An 18,491-nucleotide genomic window follows, 5' to 3' on the forward strand; every position below is an offset into this window, starting at 1 on the left:
AAAAAGTGTTAACCCGATGGGGCCGCGTCTTGAGGTTCGTAAAAAAAATGGTGCGTTAGACAAATGTAGGTCTGTAGGCCACTTCACTTACACTCTTTAGTATACAGTAGCAGGAGCAGCACCAGCAGACGATACGAGTAGAGACGGAGCTGGACAGAGAAAACCTCCCGAGTGTCGAAAAGAGAGGGAAATTGAAAGAGAGAACGAATCACATAAAACTCAACGGCACTCCTTTAGTCAAGCGAGTGTCTCGTCTCTCCTCGTAACGTGTATAACACGTTCGACACACAACTAATACATTTACATCAACATTACACTTACACTTTATTACATATATGTATTTATATGTATATGTGTGTATGATTATTCATATGTCTCCTCGAGACACACGAGTTACGAGCACTTTATTAAACTACTTATTAACCAAGTTTATCCGAGTGTTTTTCCCAATTAGTTCCCCTGACGCCGGAACGGGTGGACCCGGCTCCAGGTACTGGTAAACCGCGACAGGACTATTATGATCCCTGGGATCTTTTGGGATCTATTGTACTCACTGACAGCACCAAATGGACCCCAGGGATGTGCACACACGCTGGGTGATACCAACGGACTAATAGTTCAACTCAGGCGCAGACGCGAGTTTCGACTGTGTCATCGTTACGTTTTTTACTTATATTTTTTTTTCTTTTCTTCTTTTTTTCTTCCCTTTTTTTACACTTTTTGCCGCCTTTTTTTCACTCAACAGCCAGACGACACGCCACTCGACCGCTGAGCCTCCAATTACACTCCAGACAACCTGTGCAACAATTTATTATGTTAATTATTTTTTTTAATCAAACGTTAAAAAATATTTTTCGTACTGTTTTAAGTTTGAGGCTTCCCGCCAATAGTCGCTGCGACGTCAGAGAGTGAATGAAAGTGAAAATGACAAAAGTATGTCATGTAATATATTGTAGTTATTTATGTAATGTTACTTAATGAGATTTTAGATCGGTATTTAGTTAATTACCGATTAAATGGAAGCTTAAGATCGGGTTTTGTGATTTTTATTTACAGATTTAATCTTATTTTATTTTTGTATTATTAATATATTTATATATATATATATATGTATATAAATATTTTTTTTATTTATTTAATGACACTTGTGACTGTACGGAGGAGCAGTCTGTATTTTAATGTAATTAAACGTTACTTTGAGTCGCGGTTTGTAAACGGATCAACAAAATGTAGGTCAGGTGTCACTAAACCACGCTCACAAATTATCCGAGGACTACACTTTTACTCGTTTCACATTGCATAATTTATTCACGCGTGACTTAACCAAATATACCGGTACCTTTATAATATTACACTTTATTGTCGACATAATATTTTATAATAATGATAATAATAATAATAATGAGTCATTATTAATTAGCTTACGTGCTTGACTTCAGTATTCGTTGGTGTTGATTCGCGAAACTGCGTTGAGCGCCACCTGTCGCGCCAGTTTTAAACCAAACTCACTTTTTATATTATTAATATTAATTTACTTGTTATAAAATTATTTTTAATTTGAGTAATTATTTATTTGTACAGATGGGTTATTTTAATTTAAATAAACAATAAAAATCACAATTGAAATTACATAATAATTGTTTTATCAAACAACCTATCAAATTATTTTATTAGTAAAAATTACTGAGTAATCATATAATATTTGTTTTCTAAATAATTATTTTAAAATAAAAAACCACTACCAATTAATTTGTAAATTATTTAAAACAAATATTTGCAACCTCAATTGATTTTTGAAGTTGAGTTACATGACAAGTTAATTAGAAAATAATTTTTTTAGATAACAATCATGGTTGCATATTATTTAATTTAAAATTAAAAAATTTGTTATTTAAAATTAAAATTTTTAATTTTAATTATTTAAAGTTATAATGTAATTTTTTTTAATAATTAATTTTTTAAAAAATGCAAAAGTTAAACTATCAAATTTTCTAACGCGTTAATTAAAAATCTCAAATAAAAAATTAACTATAAAAAAAATTAATTTTCATGGAGCCCTGATAACAATTACATAGCTTTAGCCTTAGCTTCCTTGAAGATATGACGTGAAATAATCAACCGCTGGATCTGCGAAGTTCCTTCATAAATCTGGTAAATCTTAGCGTCGCGCATCAATTTTTCCACGGGGTAATCGCTGTTAAATCCAGCGCCTCCAAAGACCTGGACAGCGTCAGAAGCCACGCGGTTCGCAATGTCAGCAGCGTAGCACTTCGCAATACTGGCAAGTTTCGTAGCAGTGGGAAGTTTCTTGTCGGCAGCCCAAGCAGCTTTCATCCACGCGAGACGCGCGGTTTCAACCGCTATTTCCATGTCCGCGATCAAAAACGCGACTGCCTGATGTTCAGCGATGGGTTTGCCAAAAGTGTGTCGCTCCAACGAGTACTTTAAAGCTTCATCCAGAGCCCGCTGGGCTAGACCAACTGCTCCGCAAGCTACCATAGGACGCGTAGCGTCAAAAGTTTCCATTGCGATTTTAAATCCTGCTCCTTCTCCAGTCAACACATTTTCTTCCGGGATGCGAACGTCCTCGAAAGTTACCATGGTCGTATTTGACGCTCTCTGTCCCATGTTCCATTCCTGATGAAATTTACATTGATATAATCAGCAGATTGGAAAATTTTTAAATGTATTTTACTTACTTTACGTCCTGGAGACACTCCGGGCCAGTCACGTTCGACTATAAAACCTGTGAATGCTTTACCCGCAGGCGCTTTTGGGTCGGGATTTGTTCTTGCAAGCACAAAGTACCAATTAGCGACACCGCCATTGGTGATCCACATTTTTGTACCATTTAATATCCACTCGTTCCCTTTTTTTACGGCTTTTGTTTTAATACCTGCTACGTCTGATCCTGCTCCAGGTTCAGTTACACAGTATGCCTGTTAATTTATTTTTTATGACATTAAAATTAGCAGTCACTTGATCATTTTTTAATCTTATTTAACAAACAAATTTGCTCTGAAAAATTATTTGTAAAAAATAGCATTTTTTATTTTTTAAAATTTCTAAATGTCAATTTTTTTTCCTGATTTTTTTTTATGACATTAAAATTAGCCGACGTTCAACAATTTTAGATTTTTTTTTATCAATCAAATTAGAACAAAAAAAAATTTTTACAAAATTGCACGTATAATTTTTAAAACTTTCTACATGAGAAATTATTTCAATTTTTTTTTTAAATAATTTTTTCAATAAAAAAAATTATAAAAATTTTTAGATGTCGGCTAACTTTATTGTCATTTTTTTTTTGCCATAATTTATTTGTTTTCATTAATTTTTTTAATAAGTAAATAATAATAAATTCATGAAAAATAAATTTTATAAAATAGAAAAAATGTAAATAATAATTTAAATACTTACAGCAACTAATGGTTCTTCAATCAGTCTTCCAATATACTTTTTCTGTTGGGTTTTTGACCCTCCAAGAATAATCGGCCATTGCTGCAATAAATAATCAATTAATAAACTAATTACTTGATAAATTTATAAATTAACTTACTGCGAGACCAGAGCTTTCAACAGCTGTCATCATCCCAGAACAACCATAAGAAAGTGACTCAGCAATCAAGCATCCATCAAACGCACCCAACTCCAGCCCTCCTGTTTATAAAATTTATTTTTAATTGACTGCTCTAAACAATTATTCAATAAACTTACCAATGTCTTTTGGAGCGTGTGTATTCAACAACCCAGTTTCCCATGCTTTTTTGACAACAGGCCACGGGTATTCTCCGGACTTGTCGTATTGAGCAGCTACTGGAATTATCTCTTCTCTCGCAAACTTATCAGCAGTATCTTTTATTTCTTGAGAGGTTTCTGATAACTCTGTAATTAAAAAAATTAATTAAGAAAAATTAACACAAGTTTTGGAAATAATTGTACTTACAATTGGGTCCCATAAGTCTGAACAGTTGTTAATTTTATTAGTTAATAGAATTATTGCACAATATTACTAAAATTAATTACTCACCGAAGGAATAGCCACTGGACAGGCGAGAAGACACTGAAAAATTTCTCGCCAACGCCTGCTTTGTGATATTACTGAATACCTGTCAATTATTTACAATTATTAATTATTCTAACACCATATGTGAAAAATTTCTCACCTTTATCAACATTTTGGGAGGATTGAACTGTTGAGTAAATGAAAAGTCCAATTGTTCTAATTTATTTTATGTAAAAGTTTGAACCTGGAAAATTTTTTTGTTTAATTAAAAAGTAATGAGATTAAATATAAAAAATAAAGTTTAAAAGGTGACTTACCACAAGTTGAATGTTCTAGTAAATAATTAAACTTGATTATTTAAACCCTCAAGAACTTAAATATTTATTTATAAAGGATCAAAGTCCATATAATGATAATAATATCAGAATAATAATAATAAAGATAATTGCGTCTATAGTTTTTTTCTTTTTATGACGTTTACGATATTAATATAAGGTAAAAGCCCCAATATATGATCATGTACCAGTATATGATCACTCCATGTATTTGTATACCTATATTTGTGAATATAGATATACAAATACATGGAGTGATCATATACTGGTACATGGTCATCTATTGGGGCTTTTACCTTATTATTGTTTTCTTTTTTTTGACAGCTCGACTTTTAAGATTCGATATATCGATTGTTATTATAATTGTACTCGATTGTTAATCACTTTTAAATTTTTTGTAAATAAAAATTTTTATTAAAAACACAATTGTTTTAATGTTGTAAAATGTTGTAAAAACTGACAGGTGATTATTGAAAAATAAAATTGTTTTACGTATTAATAAAAATGTCAAGTATCGATTGTTGGCTATCGAGAGTTGGATGAAAAATTTATAAACCGGTTTTCATATCATGATTTTATACTCAAATATTATTAATTATTTTAACGAAGAATTTGTTTTACGATAATTTAATTATTTTAATTAATTATTTAATTTATTTAAGAGAAAAAAATCAAAATTAAACAGTTTCAGATAAACAGCTGATCGTGAGAGGTTATATTTTGACAAGCTCTATAAATAGACTGACAAGAATTAGATCTAAACAACTTTTTAAGATTTTGGAGCGTAATTAAAATAAATAGGATTAACAAATTTTATTTTATTGATAATGGACATCGATGTACACCCGCTTACGGATAATCCGACAGAAGCTTGGTTAGAATTGTCCCAGCACCAGAAAGTTATTAAAATAAACGCTAAACCACCTGCAGCTGATGCGCCTACGAATAAAGTAATTTTATTTTATTATTTACCAAGTAGTTTATCAAAATAATATAATTATCAATTAAATTCATCCTTAAAATTAAATAAAAATATTAATGATTAATTAAATTTCCAAGTAATAAAGTTTCAGTAATGAAATTAAAAAACTTTCAGCTGAGAGTTGTCTGCATGAGTGACACGCACTCGTTGACACCTTTCATAAAATTTGACATTCCACCTGGTGACATATTTATCCACGCTGGGGATTTTACTAAATGTGGGAGCTTGCAAGAAGTCATTGAATTTAACAACTGGATTGGTAGGTTAAATTTTTAATTATTTACTGGTTGATATTTTATTAACAATTAATAAATTATAGGTAATTTGCCACACAAGCACAAGATAGTGATTGCAGGCAACCATGAGTTGAGTTTCGACTCGACATTCACCCACCCGTTCACTCCAAAAAATGTCGGAGACCGTCACAAACACACCGGAACGAGTATTTTAGATGACATACCCACTCTAGGAATGTCCAAAGACACGCTCGCTGAAGCTATCCAGACAAAAAATGTAAAAGATTATCTGACTAATTGTGTCTATTTAGAAGATTCTGAAATAGTTTTGTACGGGATTAAAATTTACGGAACTCCTTGGTAAAGTTTTAATTACCTATTTTAAAGGGGGAAGTACGTATAGAAGGTCGTTTTCATTAATTTTTTTTAAGTGTGTAAAAATTAATATTATTTATTGAAACTATCAGGTTATTTTCTACATATATTTATGAGTATTTTTGCGTATTAAACAATAATATAACTTAACAAATAGTGGAGATATCAGCTGATACACGTCGTAGGTTGTCATCCGACTTAGCAGTTGGTGTACAGTATGGAAGCCACAATTTTTATCTGAAATCAATGTTACAGAAAAATTACTTTTTTTATACGTGTATCTTTTATATGAACCTCAATTAAAAAAAAAAAAAAAAAAAAAAAAAAAGTAAAAATTTTCATTTTTTAGAGGGCTTTGAAATTAAATCGTGATTTTTTACCATTTTTTCATACATTGTTTATTAAAAAAAAAATAATTTAAATAAAAATATCGCTTATGATGGAGGTTTATATTCAGCGTAATTATATAAAGAAAAGTAATTTTTCAGTGCAATTAATTTCAGATAAAAATTGTGGCTTCCATAGTGCACACCAACTGCTAAGTCGGAAGAGAACTTACGATGTGTATCAGCTGATATCTCCGCTACTTTTTAAGTTATATTGTTGTAAAATATGGAAAAATGTAAATATATGTATGAAATAACCTGATAGTTTCAATAAATAACATTAATTTTCATACCTTAAAAAAATTAATAAAAAAATCAGCATGAAAACGTTTTTCTACAAGTTTTTCCCTCCTTAATTTAACTTAAGACAAATGTTAATTTAGCTTTTTCTAGGCAACCAGAATTTTGCAAGTGGGCGTTTAATGTCCCGAGAGGGACTCCGTGTTTATCTAAATGGGATTTGATACCCTCGGATACGGATATTTTAATAACACACACTCCCCCGATAGGTCACGGTGATTTATGTTGCAGCGGAGTCAGGGCTGGATGTGTTGAATTACTCACCAGCGTCCAAAAGCGGATTCAACCAAAGTATCATGTCTTTGGACATATACACGAAGGTACTTATTTATTTAAAATTTATTAAAGTAAATTAATAAATTTATTTATTTATTTTATTTAGGGTACGGTATCTCGTCGGATGGAAAAATAATTTACATAAACGCTTCGACGTGTGATCTAAATTATTTGCCGAGCAATCCACCAATTGTCTTTGACATAACGCTACCCCCAGGGGTAGAAAAAACGTCCGATTAGTTGTTAATTGATTTAACAGGGTACTTATTGATAAATATAGTAGTCTAAAAGCAATTAATCAATTGAAATGACCAAATGGAGTGTAAAATATTTTTTAGAGTGCCAAGAACAAAGACTGGGACTCTTGGTGATAATTTTAATATTTTTATTTAATTATTTATATTTATATTTAAGCTTGCTGTGATTATTTTAAGGATTGCTTGAGCACAAGGATTTTAATAGGATAGTTATTTATTTATTTAAAAAAAAAACGTAATTAAGTAGTTATTATTTATAATAAAACAATTGTATTTAGTAATGTACAACATATTTATTGTGTTGTTTTATATTTATTATATCAGTTTAAAAAAGTCGGGTTTAAAGTAAAAAAAATGAAACGAAATAATGCCACTGGTTAAAATTGTATTGCCTATCTTTGTACTTTATACCTTTTAAGAGTAAAATTATAATAAAATAAAAAAAAATAACTCAATTAAACAGTTATAATAATAATAATAAAAAAAAAAAATTTTGATCTTTTAGACGAATTTGTTTTCGAGTCAAATATTATTATGCTGATTTAAGTAAGAAACCGTTTAGGGATGAGATAAATGATTTTTAATTAATTAAAGTCAGTCAGATCGTTAAATTAAAAAATGAAGCGGGTAAAAAATGAGTAATGGAAAAACAATAATCTTAAACTATATGTTACTCAAAGTACTGTTAATTTATCATATCACAATGATTATTATAAGATCTTATGGGTTTACAGTTGATTTGTTTTTAATAATTGAAAAATAAACTATAAATCAAATTACGGATTGATTTTTTTAAAGCAAATTTAAATTCGAAGATATGAAAAATAATATAATATATATAAAAAAAAAGAGTTGTAAAAAAAAATATTTATCATTCCTAGAGTATAGTTTTTTAATAGGGTACGTTTGAGAACAGGTACGACACGGATTCACCATTGTGAGTTCTCCTTACAGCTTCGGCAAACATCATTGATACGTCAATACACTGTAATTAATTAATAAAATAAATAAAATTTGTAATTATAATTAATAAATAATTATTATTTTAAAAAGTAAATTACCTGGATTTTAGGGCAATCTTTCATGTGTTCATCTTGTGGAATAGTGTTAGTAACAACCACAGCTTCAAAGCAGGCATTATTAATCCTACTGATAGCAGGACCACTGAAAATACCGTGAGTTAAAATAGCGTAGACTTTAGTAGCTCCAGCTTCGAGTAATTTTTCAGCAGCGTGGCAAATAGTTCCACAAGTATCAGCCATATCGTCCACAAGAATAGCAACGCGATCTTTTACATCTCCAACCAAGACCATGCTAGCAACTTCGTTTGCTTTTTTACGTTCCTTGTGGATCAGCGCAAACTCGACGTTCAATCGATCAGCAATTGACGTTACTCTGTAATTAAGAATAATTTTTATTAAAATTATTTTAATTATATTCATAAAATTTTATAAAAGTATAAAAATTACCTTTTAGCTCCACCAGCGTCAGGTGATACGATGATACTGTTTCGCCACTCGTTGATGTTCTCCTTAATCCATTTGAGTACTGCTGGTTCGGCAAATAGATTGTCCACGGGAATATCAAAGAATCCTTGAATCTGACTGGCGTGCAAGTCCATGGTGATAATGTGGTCTGCTCCGGCGACGGAAAGCATGTTGGCGACCAGCTTCGCCGATATCGGAGCTCGGCTCTGAAATAATATTTAACGATGACTTTATTTAATCTACTTGGGCTTTAATTTTAAAGCTTCAATTAATAACAAGTCCATTTGCAACTGGTATCCTGTAATTTTAAAAAATATAATCCTTGATTAATTTTATAGAGAAATTTTTTTTAACAAGACGAAGCCTCGAGGACAAAATATAAATACAATGGCCGAAATAATTTTTTTTTAAGGCTCGCTTGTGAGATTTTTCGTTTATTTTTTTGAAAGATTTTTTTGCAAAGAAGAGATAGGAGAGAGACGTGTTGCAAATGCACCCCTGTTAGACTCGGTAATGTAACTGTAAGTAAAAGCATTAAAAATTATTCTACGGTTAATAAAAAATTTTAAAAATCAACAATAAATTTTTATCAGTTGTAAAAAAATTTAATTGTACATTTTAAAAGTAGTAAATACCACAGCAAGCGTAAAATTAATTAATTAATTAATTAATTAATCTGCAAATGTTAGAAAAAAAATAGTTAGTAAATAAAGTGGCAAGTTAATAATTATTTAAAATAATAATAATAATAAATTAAATGCAATTAGTAGATTTGAAGCAGATTAGTACCCAAGATTTATAGCCCCAGGGTGAGTGATAAAAACAAATCCAATTAAGACAATCAAGTGTCAAAAGTTTAAAAAACTTATAAACTGTTGTTATTATTATTTTTACGCTATCGTATTAATATTTTGCCCTCTTATATTTACTAACACGGACAGGGAATACCGCTGCAGCCATAAATAATAATTATAAATTAATTGTTAGTCCTACAATACAGATATTATATTATATTTAATTTTAATGGATAGTTAAAAAAATCCACTCGAAAGCTATAACTCTCGTATTGTTTGTGTTCAAGTCGTAACGCTTTGAATAAATAAATAAATAGAGTTAAGAATGTTTATAATTTACGATCGTTCAGTACTCGGCATACTCACTGTCGTCAGGTCGGGCACAAAATCCTGAAAATTACCCAACTAGTTCAGAATAATGTTTAAAGTTGTTTTAGTTTATTTATTTAACCACTCGATTAAATAATCAAATCATTAAATTAAATAAATACTGATACTTGATATAGGGCAAACAATAATAATAATTAATAATATTTTTGTTATTGTATATAATTGTAGCCATAATAAATGTTTAAATAAATTGCTTAATAATTAATAATGACGCTGCAATGTTGCAATTAAAGTGATAACCCCCGGGTTATTGATACAGATCATGTAAATCCAGGGGGTCCATGCAGCAATAAAATAATAAAAATATATTTATAACTTGGTTACGCCCGAGCAGTTATCAAAGTTTGATTATTTTCAAAATATTGATTATAAATTTTCCCATGTTTGCTCCAAATTAATAGATCCCTTGTAAGCTGATTAAATAGTATTATGAATTTAATAATTTATGATGATTGAATTTAATAAAATGGATAAAATTTACGGCTCGAATTACCCTGAATTTCCACTCGTTTATCTTCATGACAACGTTCTTGTCAGTACCATCACCTCCCTGCGAATTTAATAAAACAAAAAGGACTATGGACTTTAACAGTTAAATAGTAGATTATAAATAATTAATAATAACCTTTACCTATAAAATAATCATTTACAAATTAATTAATTAATTAAATTATTTATAATACATAATAGATTTTATAAAATAAAACAAAAATTAAAATGGATGCACCTTGTGATTTCCTACCTTGTCCTTCTTGTCTTGTCTGGCATAAGGGAAACAAGGAATCACAGCAGTGACTCGAGAAGCTGATGCTATTTTACAAGCATTTATCATTATAAGTAGCTCCATAAGATTGTCATTAACTTCACCGCTTCCACTTTGGACGATGTAAACGTCTTCTCCACGTACTGATTCTCCAATTTCCACACTATAAAAATAATAAATTCATTTAAATTTTATTTTTTTAATAATGCTTTTATTATTCAAGCCAACGGAAATTTTAAAAATCAATCTTCGGAGTAAACTAGTTTATATATCGAGTTATTTACATTTCAAGGACACCATTTAACAGACACTATAAGTATAATGAGAATTATCAAATATTTTTCAGCGTCAAGGTCAACTTTCTATTATCAATTAAAATTAATGACGTTAATAAAGTGATCTGTATCATTTAAAAAATAAATATAATTACAAGTGGTTATAATAATAACAATAATAAATATCTATTATACAATAATAAGTTAATAATCTATATCATAAGTTTTTAAAATGCGACGTTATAAATATGACGACTAGTGATTGAATTACCATGTTATTTTTTATTATAATTGCTTGGTCAAAAAATAATGCTCCGATTTTATTTAATATTACTAAAAAAAAAAAAAAAAAAAAAAAGAAGATAATTGCTAACACCGGGCAAAAAATAAAAATAATAGAAAAAAAAGGTCCAGTCTAGTAAATGGCTGATTTAAAATAATTAACACGTGGTAAATAAAAATGTTAGTCTGTAAATTGGACGCAACGTGGGACGTTAATACACACGCGGCATAACGGACCACTGAATATTGGTTATAAGTCCCGATGGGGTATTTAAAGGTTATTATTTTATTATTTAAAGTATTGAGTGGATAGTATAATCACCATGTCTCAAGGTTGCTGAATTTCTTAGTGACAACTTTTCCGATGTCAATGCCGAGCCTGTCGACGATTCGCTGGGCCAGGTCGGGATGAGAAGACCCGCTGAAAACCTTTATGTTCGGCATTCTGCTCTGCAAAACTACTCCACAACGTGATCTCTCCAAGTTTGCGCGTAACAAACTCTTAGCACGCACTGGTTGAGATACAGGCATCACTGCAACCCAACAAAACGACAACGCACAACATTGCCAATAGAATTTTTGTTGAAATCAACCAATCGGAGGCTGTTTTACCACCTACGGATGTGACGTTTCTTTTTTAAGCTCGCTTATTGGTCTACACAAGTAATTATTCCATGATCACATACATACCAATACCAATATCAATATCTAACCGTGTACTTGTTATCTCTTCTATACACTTATTCTACATAGTTTAATTTATGTACTCTATCTTAATTATTTATTTTTATTCAACTTTTATCTTACCTCTTTTTTCTATCTTTTTATTTATTTTCTGTCGCAATCAACCTTTTTTCCTTTTATTTATTATTTGGAGGTTAATACTCTGTAATTAGAAGCTCCGAGTCTGATCTTTTTTGTTTTACTTGTTTTCAGGTTTTTTTTTTGACGCTTGGCAAAATTCGAGACACGCGGGAAGAAATTTTTTGTGAGATTTATTTTAAAATACATTTTTAATTGATTTTCACAAATTTCTTACGCAATAATTTAACATTGAAAAATTATTTTTTGTACTTTTTGAAAATTGGCGCCATTTTTTAAAAATTTTTTTATTTTTATTTAATAGTTATTATTATTATTGTTTTTTTTTTTTTAGTTAATTTATTCAGATATTTATTTCAGTATTGAAAGAAAATTTTATTAAGTGCACTTGAAATTTTTTTTAATTCTCAAAAATATTTTGTATTTTTCTTTTTTAAATAATTATTTATAAACAATTATAATAAATAATTTGTTTTTGTTAAAAAAGAAATAATTTAAATAAAAAATTAAAATTGGCGGGAAAACGCCATCTCTAAACAAAACTTTAACCATTGAAAATTTATTTGTTAAGGATTAATTAAAACAGCAAATAAATATGAGGAAAATATAGAAATTTTTATGACAAAAAAAATTATAAAAGTGAAAGAAGGATTATTGTAAATAAATGAAAATGGCAAAGTGGCGCTGAGTGAAAAGCACGTCTACTCGGATGGTAAAAATTGTTGTTAAAATTACCAGTGTAACCGAATGAATAGTTTTATTAATATTATTTATACTTTCTCGCCGGGTTTATTTATATATTTTTTTTTATAATTTTAATTAGCTTGCCACTTACCCCACCACTGACCAATAAATAAAAAAATACATAAACAAACAAAGAATCCCGAAGATTTAAGTAACTTGGTCCACCCTGTGCTTAGCCTAAAAATTAAACACCAGTAACCAGTATCAAAATATACTTTTAGTGAATTGTTTATAATTTATTCGATATTCACTGTCGAATTTATTTGATAATTTAGTTTATTTAATTTATAAAAAACAATAAAAACAAACAATTGTTATTATGTTTTAGTAATACTTCAAGTAACACATATTTATTTAAATTATATCGTCTCTTTTTTATAAATATTTTTTTTGTACAAATAAATAATAAAATAATGGCAAATATTGCGGCTCAAAGAATAAAACGCGAATTCAAGGAGGTTATCAAAAGTGAAGAGGTAATTTTTTAATTTATCACATCTTTTAATTAATTAATTAATCAATAACGGAGTGACAATATTTATAACATATTTTTATTTAATTATAACTATTAACTGTCCTATTTTTTTTTCTAGGGAAAAAATTATCTAGATCTTTGACCTCGATCTGACGTAATTGTTTAATTTCATATTTATATAAAAATTAAATTAAATATGGCCCTGGAAAATAAATTAAATAAACGCGTTAAAATAATAATAATTTAATTACATGTAATTTAAAGACAAAACGTGTTTATTTATAGGCCCGATGATTGATCAATTTTAACAGATCAGATATATTTAGTTATTATTAATGATTTAGATATACCTTGGCTGTCATCATCCTGCACAGATTTGTCCATGGTTTTGTTGAGACACTAACTGGTTTATTTATATTATTTTAAAATTAGGATATATATTTTGTATATTAACTACCTCGGAATTATTTGAAATGCATTATTTTAATTTGCTGGCGATCTAGCCTCAAAAGTATATGACACACTATGACATATATTTAATAATAAATTAAATTATCTTTTTAAAAACAAATATATAATATTATGTTAGTTTCACCATTTTGTTGTTATCATCAGATGATGTCAAGGGGTTATTTTTGATAATTAACTTAGTTTAATATGTTTATAAACAAAAATGTTCTCGATAATTTTTGCTAATTTTTTTAATCATATATTTTACTGATTAATGATTTGTATTTTTAGGTGGCCAAATGTGCGATCAGAGTGGAGCTGGTAAATGACAGTTTTACTGAATTAAAAGGAGAAATTGCTGGTCCTCCAGACACGCCGTATGAGGGTGGAAATTTCGTTTTAGAGATTAAAGTACCAGAAACTTATCCATTTAATCCACCAAAGGTATAAATTTTTTTTTTTTTATTAATTATAAATTATTTTTTTATTTATTTATTCATTTGACGCCAATCGGCATTATACAACAACCAGTACATTCTTTAAATTATAAGATATTAATAATAAATTTTTAAATCTGAGAATTTTGGCTCGAAAATTATACACAGATATATTTATTTGGCGATGCCTGGAGAAAATTAAAAAGAAAAAGAAAAAAAAAGTTCAATAGTTCAAAAAAACAAATTTCAAAAAAAAAAAAATTTAACGGCGTTATTAATAATATTGCAATATATGTTTCTTGAGATTAGAGCGGAAATTATTTATAATTTTTTTTTTTTTATAGGTGAGATTTATTACAAAAATTTGGCATCCTAATATATCATCAGTTACCGGTGCTATATGTCTAGATATTTTAAAAGATCAATGGTATGTAAATTATTATAATCACTATCAAAAAAAATTTTTTCAATTATTTGTAATTAATTTTTTTTAATAAATAGGGCAGCGGCTATGACTCTTAGAACTGTGTTATTAAGTTTGCAAGCATTATTGTCAGCAGCGGAGCCAGATGATCCCCAAGATGCTGTAGTAGCGAAACAATATAAAGAACACCCAGAAATGTTTCGTCAAACTGCAAAACACTGGACATCTGTTTACGCTGGAGGTAAAAATTTATTTAAAAAATTATAATTGATGTTAATAATAATAAAATTATAATTTCTAGGTCCTGCAAAAATGCCTGAACTTACGGATAAAATAAGACGACTCACAGACATGGGGATTGATGAACACAACGCGCGAGTAGCTCTGTCCTCGTACAACTGGGATTTAGAAAGAGCTACTGAGCAATTATTCAGTTAGTGTCTATTACATTTTTCTTTATATTTTTATTTACATCCCGCAAAATTATCAAAAGTAACTTTTTCATCATGTAACGCCGTTCGGTCAACCATTTAGCAAACAATTACACCGTGTATCATATCTATTAAATACTAATAATAGTTATAATAAATCCACTAATTAATTAATATAAATAAATAAAAGAATAAATTATTAAATTTCCCAGTTGAAATAGTAAAAACATTTTTTGGTGTCGGGCAAACGCTTGAATCGGATTTATAAATTTAAAAAATCTAATTTACATTCCACGATTTAAAAATTATGTAAATGTTAAAACATATTTTTTCGTTCTGTCAATCCATTATTGCAATCCTTAATTTATAAGTAATTTTTTTCCTTGTAAATTGTCAAATAATAATAATAATATTAAAATAAAGGATTATTTGTAAAATTAATAAGTATCTTTATTTACATAAAAAAAAAAATTATTAATAATCAAAATAATTGTCTTTTTTAAAAAAAACGTTTATTCGTCGAGAATTACATTTTAATCAGCTTAAAAATATATTTTTATATTTAGTCTAGTAAAAAAAATTTTGCAACCTATAAAATAAAAATTTACAACTATAAATTATACTACTCGTAAAAAATAATTTTAAAATATCGATTATTAATTAAAAAATAATGAATAACGCAATTAATAAATGAATTTAATAGTGTAATGCATTTTGTACAGTTTTTAAATTTAAATGTCTTTGTACAAGTGTATGCCAGGTAAATTTATCATCATTCACACCATCATCATTATTCATCTCAATATAAATCCAATTTCTCATAACAATTAAAAAAAGAAGAAAAAAAAAACAATCTAGTCATAATTATAAAGCCGAAGCTTCTTTTCCGACAAGGTAGCTAAAAAAATTTTATCATTGGTAGCAAAAGAGACCATATCTAACGCGGGATCATGAGCTTGAATCTGATGGACCTGCTTTCCGGTTCCAATGCTCCAGAGAGGAATGCTCTTGGTGTTTTCCTGGTTGGCGGCGACCAGGGTGTCATCTTGTAGGTTAATATGACAAGGCCTGGACATGAGCTTCTGGGAGTTTCCCGCGAGGAAAGTGTGAACAACATTACAGACAGCCGAGTTGTCGTTTCCGGCCTCGACGGAGAGCACCAGGTGCCTGGACTGGGGCTGTCTTGAATTGGGTCTGGAGGAGACCAGAGTGTGATGGTTCTTCTCGTCATACCTGATCGACAGGAAAGGTCCCTCGAGGAAGAGCTGCTTGGGCACGTAGACATTATTCCACGGCTCGTACGCGTAGCAGGTGTTGAGCCGAGTCGCGAGGAACCCGCCGCGAATCAACCCACCGGAGGAGTTGGGCGGAACTGAAGCGAGAGACACCACCGGGGATCTGTCTCCAGGACTCTCAATAGTATCGACAGCTCCAGAAGTCTGTCGGATATCAAACTGGACGATTGAGCCCTTCTGAGTTCCCGCGTGGAAAATATTGGGGTTGTCACCGGACCAGCAGCAACTCCAGCCTTGAGAGTCGATCGGGTACCCGTGGACGGTGACGTTGTTCTGGATATCCATCAGCTTGGCTGTCCGGTCAAAGCTGATGCTCAGGAGCAGCGACTGCTGGACCGGGTGGAACGCGATGTCGCGGATTTGCTGAGTGTGGAGCATGAACAGCGGCATGGTCTGGAATTTGTCTGTCAGTACTTTCTTGACCCCGTAGCCGGTGAATAAGGCACTGCGCGACTGCTGGGAGACCGCGAGACATCCGTACCAGGGGTTGTACGCGAGGACACGGCACCCTCCTTCCTTGCAAATGTCTACCGTGTTGTCCAGGTGGAACTTCTTGGCCACCGAGCTGACGGACTCGTTGATCCGCATCGACATGTCCGACTTCTGGCGCTCCAGCTCGGCGATTCGCTTCTGCAGGTTCCCGATCTGGTCTTGGTAGGAGCGAATTCTCAACTGGCTATTGGATAATTCCAGCTCGACGCGACTCTTCTCGGCATTCACCTCCAGGAGCTGCTTCTTCAGCATATCTATCTCCACGGTGTCTATCACCGAGACACTGGTCGCGTAGATCACCCTGATGTCTTTCTGCGTGGCTTTCTTGTTGCATTGGGGACACCGACGGTTGCCGGAGGTGCAAGCGACCGTCAGCCACCTGTGGACGCAAGAATACCCGAAGAGATGCCCGCAGCGAAGCGAGCAGAGCCGATGGTCGCCGCTGTTGCTCCAGAAGTCCATACAAATTGGACAGAGTCGCCCCGCGTCGTTGTCTTCATCTTCCTCGACGGGTTTGTCGACTTTGATGTCCAGCTTGAGCTTTTTTTTGGCCATCTCGATCTCCTCGTCGGGTTCCGGGTCCTGGGTGTCGTCAGAGTCGTCGTCTATCACGACCACAGGCGGCTCCAGAGCCGCGGGCACCGGTTCTGCCTCGACTGGCTCTTGCTGCTGGGCAAAATTGTGATCCAGTTGGTTCGGGTTCCAAGGAACTGGCTCCTCGGGGACGTTTGGGGGCTCGTTGGCAGGTACGGGGTTGTTTGCTGGGATTTCCTGGACTTCTTGATCATTTTGCTCGGGGAAATTTAAACCTGGATCCGCGAATTGGAAGCCTGGGTCAGCTTCCGCTTGGACTTGCTGCCATTGCTGGTTGTTGTCGATGACAACCTCGTTCCCGATGGTCGGGACCCGCTCCACGGCCTCCACCAGCTCGACTTGACCCTCTACTTCGTCTAAAATAAAATTTATAATGGTTAAATCTGTCAGCTGGAAGAAAAATAATAAATAAAAATAAATTGGCAAATACGTACTGTATTCCATTTTCTTTTATGTAACCATTAAATTTTTTGACATGTAACCTTGATCAGCAAGGTAAATTTTTCGTTATTAATAGTAACCAAAGTGACGTTTCACTTGAACGTAATTCTAATTGCAACACTGGTAGGTATTATTTTAATAAAAGGCTCGATTGGTCCTCACTGAAGGTATTTTTATAATTTTTGGAAATTAATTTAAGTTATGCGGAAATTCTGGGATGCAACAAGCCAATAAAAACAAAAAATAAACATACTTATATATTGTAAATTAATAACTGTAAATATGTATCTATGAAATCTTTTGTTCCACTTATATGGATCATGTAAACACAAACATATACATATATTGTAAAAAGAGAAATTATAAAACCAAACCATCTGTTTTTAGGGATATTTTTATAGTTACTTTTTTTTTGTTTGATTACTTGGAATTTTATCACCAGCGCTGGGTAGAAAAAATACACACTAGCGACATCTATTAAAAATAACTACCACATTACAAATCTGATTTTATTTTATTAATTTTTAATTATGATGACCCTGAAGTTAGCACATAGCCGACAAAAATGATTTTTAGTTACAGATATCTCGAGTAGGAATGGAGTTACGGCAAATGGACGCATATGAAATTATTTGGTGCGAAAAAATCTATATGTACAAAATTTTAAAATTTTGAAAAATTTTTCAAAAATTTTTTATGACCAAAAATAATTTTTGGAAAGCTCTCAAAAAGTTCTGAATCA

At 31.2% G+C, this 18,491-nt stretch overlaps 5 protein-coding genes across 12 annotated transcripts; 2 read left to right on the top strand and 3 right to left on the bottom strand.

Moving 5' to 3' along the window:
• Nucleotides 1-1,962: 1,962 nt before the first annotated feature.
• On the bottom strand, nt 1,963-4,467 carry LOC123267147 (probable medium-chain specific acyl-CoA dehydrogenase, mitochondrial). The gene is made up of 8 exons (XM_044731681.1): nt 4,324-4,467; nt 4,167-4,250; nt 4,031-4,109; nt 3,718-3,885; nt 3,560-3,660; nt 3,421-3,501; nt 2,700-2,939; nt 1,963-2,637 (listed from the first exon to the last, which is right to left on the bottom strand). The coding sequence occupies exons 2-8, from the start codon at nt 4,176-4,178 to the stop codon at nt 2,068-2,070; spliced, it is 1,251 nt and encodes a 416-aa protein (XP_044587616.1). The 5' UTR covers nt 4,179-4,250; nt 4,324-4,467; the 3' UTR covers nt 1,963-2,067.
• Nucleotides 4,468-4,947: 480 nt separating this feature from the next.
• LOC123267149 (metallophosphoesterase domain-containing protein 1) lies at nt 4,948-7,929 on the top strand. The gene is made up of 5 exons (XM_044731689.1): nt 4,948-5,291; nt 5,438-5,582; nt 5,643-5,919; nt 6,714-6,940; nt 7,003-7,929. Exons 1-5 carry the CDS (start codon nt 5,169-5,171, stop codon nt 7,134-7,136), a joined length of 906 nt encoding a protein of 301 aa, XP_044587624.1. The 5' UTR covers nt 4,948-5,168; the 3' UTR covers nt 7,137-7,929.
• Nucleotides 7,427-13,690, bottom strand: LOC123267148 (ribose-phosphate pyrophosphokinase 1). Of its 6 annotated transcripts, none has more exons than XM_044731683.1 (8): nt 13,536-13,690; nt 11,467-11,677; nt 10,567-10,750; nt 10,318-10,374; nt 9,801-9,824; nt 8,623-8,846; nt 8,215-8,548; nt 7,427-8,138 (listed from the first exon to the last, which is right to left on the bottom strand). In XM_044731683.1, the coding sequence occupies exons 1-8, from the start codon at nt 13,567-13,569 to the stop codon at nt 8,046-8,048; spliced, it is 1,161 nt and encodes a 386-aa protein (XP_044587618.1). In that variant the 5' UTR covers nt 13,570-13,690; the 3' UTR covers nt 7,427-8,045. The 6 variants fall into 6 exon arrangements, with proteins under 6 accessions (XP_044587618.1, XP_044587617.1, XP_044587619.1 ...); XM_044731682.1 differs by having other exon boundaries at nt 10,552-10,750; nt 13,536-13,673; XM_044731684.1 differs by lacking the exon at nt 9,801-9,824 and having other exon boundaries at nt 10,552-10,750.
• On the top strand, nt 12,569-15,111 carry LOC123267150 (ubiquitin-conjugating enzyme E2-22 kDa). Of its 3 annotated transcripts, none has more exons than XM_044731691.1 (5): nt 12,569-12,678; nt 13,927-14,079; nt 14,417-14,499; nt 14,574-14,737; nt 14,798-15,111. In XM_044731691.1, the coding sequence occupies exons 1-5, from the start codon at nt 12,676-12,678 to the stop codon at nt 14,932-14,934; spliced, it is 540 nt and encodes a 179-aa protein (XP_044587626.1). In that variant the 5' UTR covers nt 12,569-12,675; the 3' UTR covers nt 14,935-15,111. The 3 variants fall into 3 exon arrangements, with proteins under 3 accessions (XP_044587626.1, XP_044587625.1, XP_044587627.1); XM_044731690.1 differs by lacking the exon at nt 12,569-12,678 and adding an exon at nt 12,685-13,186; XM_044731692.1 differs by lacking the exon at nt 12,569-12,678 and adding an exon at nt 13,682-13,696.
• A 306-nt stretch (nt 15,112-15,417) lies between these two features.
• LOC123267151 (E3 ubiquitin-protein ligase RFWD3-like) lies at nt 15,418-18,092 on the bottom strand. Its single transcript, XM_044731693.1, has 2 exons — nt 17,743-18,092; nt 15,418-17,664 (listed from the first exon to the last, which is right to left on the bottom strand). Exons 1-2 carry the CDS (start codon nt 17,750-17,752, stop codon nt 15,782-15,784), a joined length of 1,893 nt encoding a protein of 630 aa, XP_044587628.1. The 5' UTR covers nt 17,753-18,092; the 3' UTR covers nt 15,418-15,781.
• Between the last annotated feature and the right edge of the window lie 399 nt (nt 18,093-18,491).

This window comes from Cotesia glomerata, linkage group LG6 (genome assembly GCF_020080835.1).
Source record: "Cotesia glomerata isolate CgM1 linkage group LG6, MPM_Cglom_v2.3, whole genome shotgun sequence".
NCBI lineage: Eukaryota > Metazoa > Arthropoda > Insecta > Hymenoptera > Braconidae > Cotesia > Cotesia glomerata.

Bases quoted from the DNA above. Each gene is read 5' to 3' on its own strand.
- LOC123267148 (XM_044731682.1), bottom strand. From the start codon at position 13,569: ATGGACAAATCTGTGCAGGATGATGACAGCCAAG. The intron at 10,375-10,551 runs GTGCATCCATTT...TTAAATTCGCAG, and splicing joins ACAAGGTAGGAAATCACAAG to GGAGGTGATGGTACTGACAA. The intron at 9,825-10,317 runs GTAATTCGAGCC...GGTAATTTTCAG, and splicing joins TAAACGAGTGGAAATTCAGG to GATTTTGTGCCCGACCTGAC.
- LOC123267150 (XM_044731690.1), top strand. From the start codon at position 13,124: ATGGCAAATATTGCGGCTCAAAGAATAAAACGCGAATTCAAGGAGGTT. The intron at 14,080-14,416 runs GTATAAATTTTT...TTTTTTTTATAG, and splicing joins ATCCATTTAATCCACCAAAG to GTGAGATTTATTACAAAAAT. The intron at 14,500-14,573 runs GTATGTAAATTA...TTTAATAAATAG, and splicing joins GATATTTTAAAAGATCAATG to GGCAGCGGCTATGACTCTTA.
- LOC123267147 (XM_044731681.1), bottom strand. The intron at 3,502-3,559 runs GTAAGTTAATTT...TATTTATTGCAG, and splicing joins TTGAAAGCTCTGGTCTCGCA to CAATGGCCGATTATTCTTGG. The intron at 2,638-2,699 runs GTAAGTAAAATA...AAATTTCATCAG, and splicing joins GAGTGTCTCCAGGACGTAAA to GAATGGAACATGGGACAGAG.
- LOC123267149 (XM_044731689.1), top strand. From the start codon at position 5,169: ATGGACATCGATGTACACCCGCTTACGGATAATCCGACAGAAGCTTGG. The intron at 5,292-5,437 runs GTAATTTTATTT...AAAAACTTTCAG, and splicing joins CTGATGCGCCTACGAATAAA to CTGAGAGTTGTCTGCATGAG. The intron at 5,583-5,642 runs GTAGGTTAAATT...AATAAATTATAG, and splicing joins TGAATTTAACAACTGGATTG to GTAATTTGCCACACAAGCAC.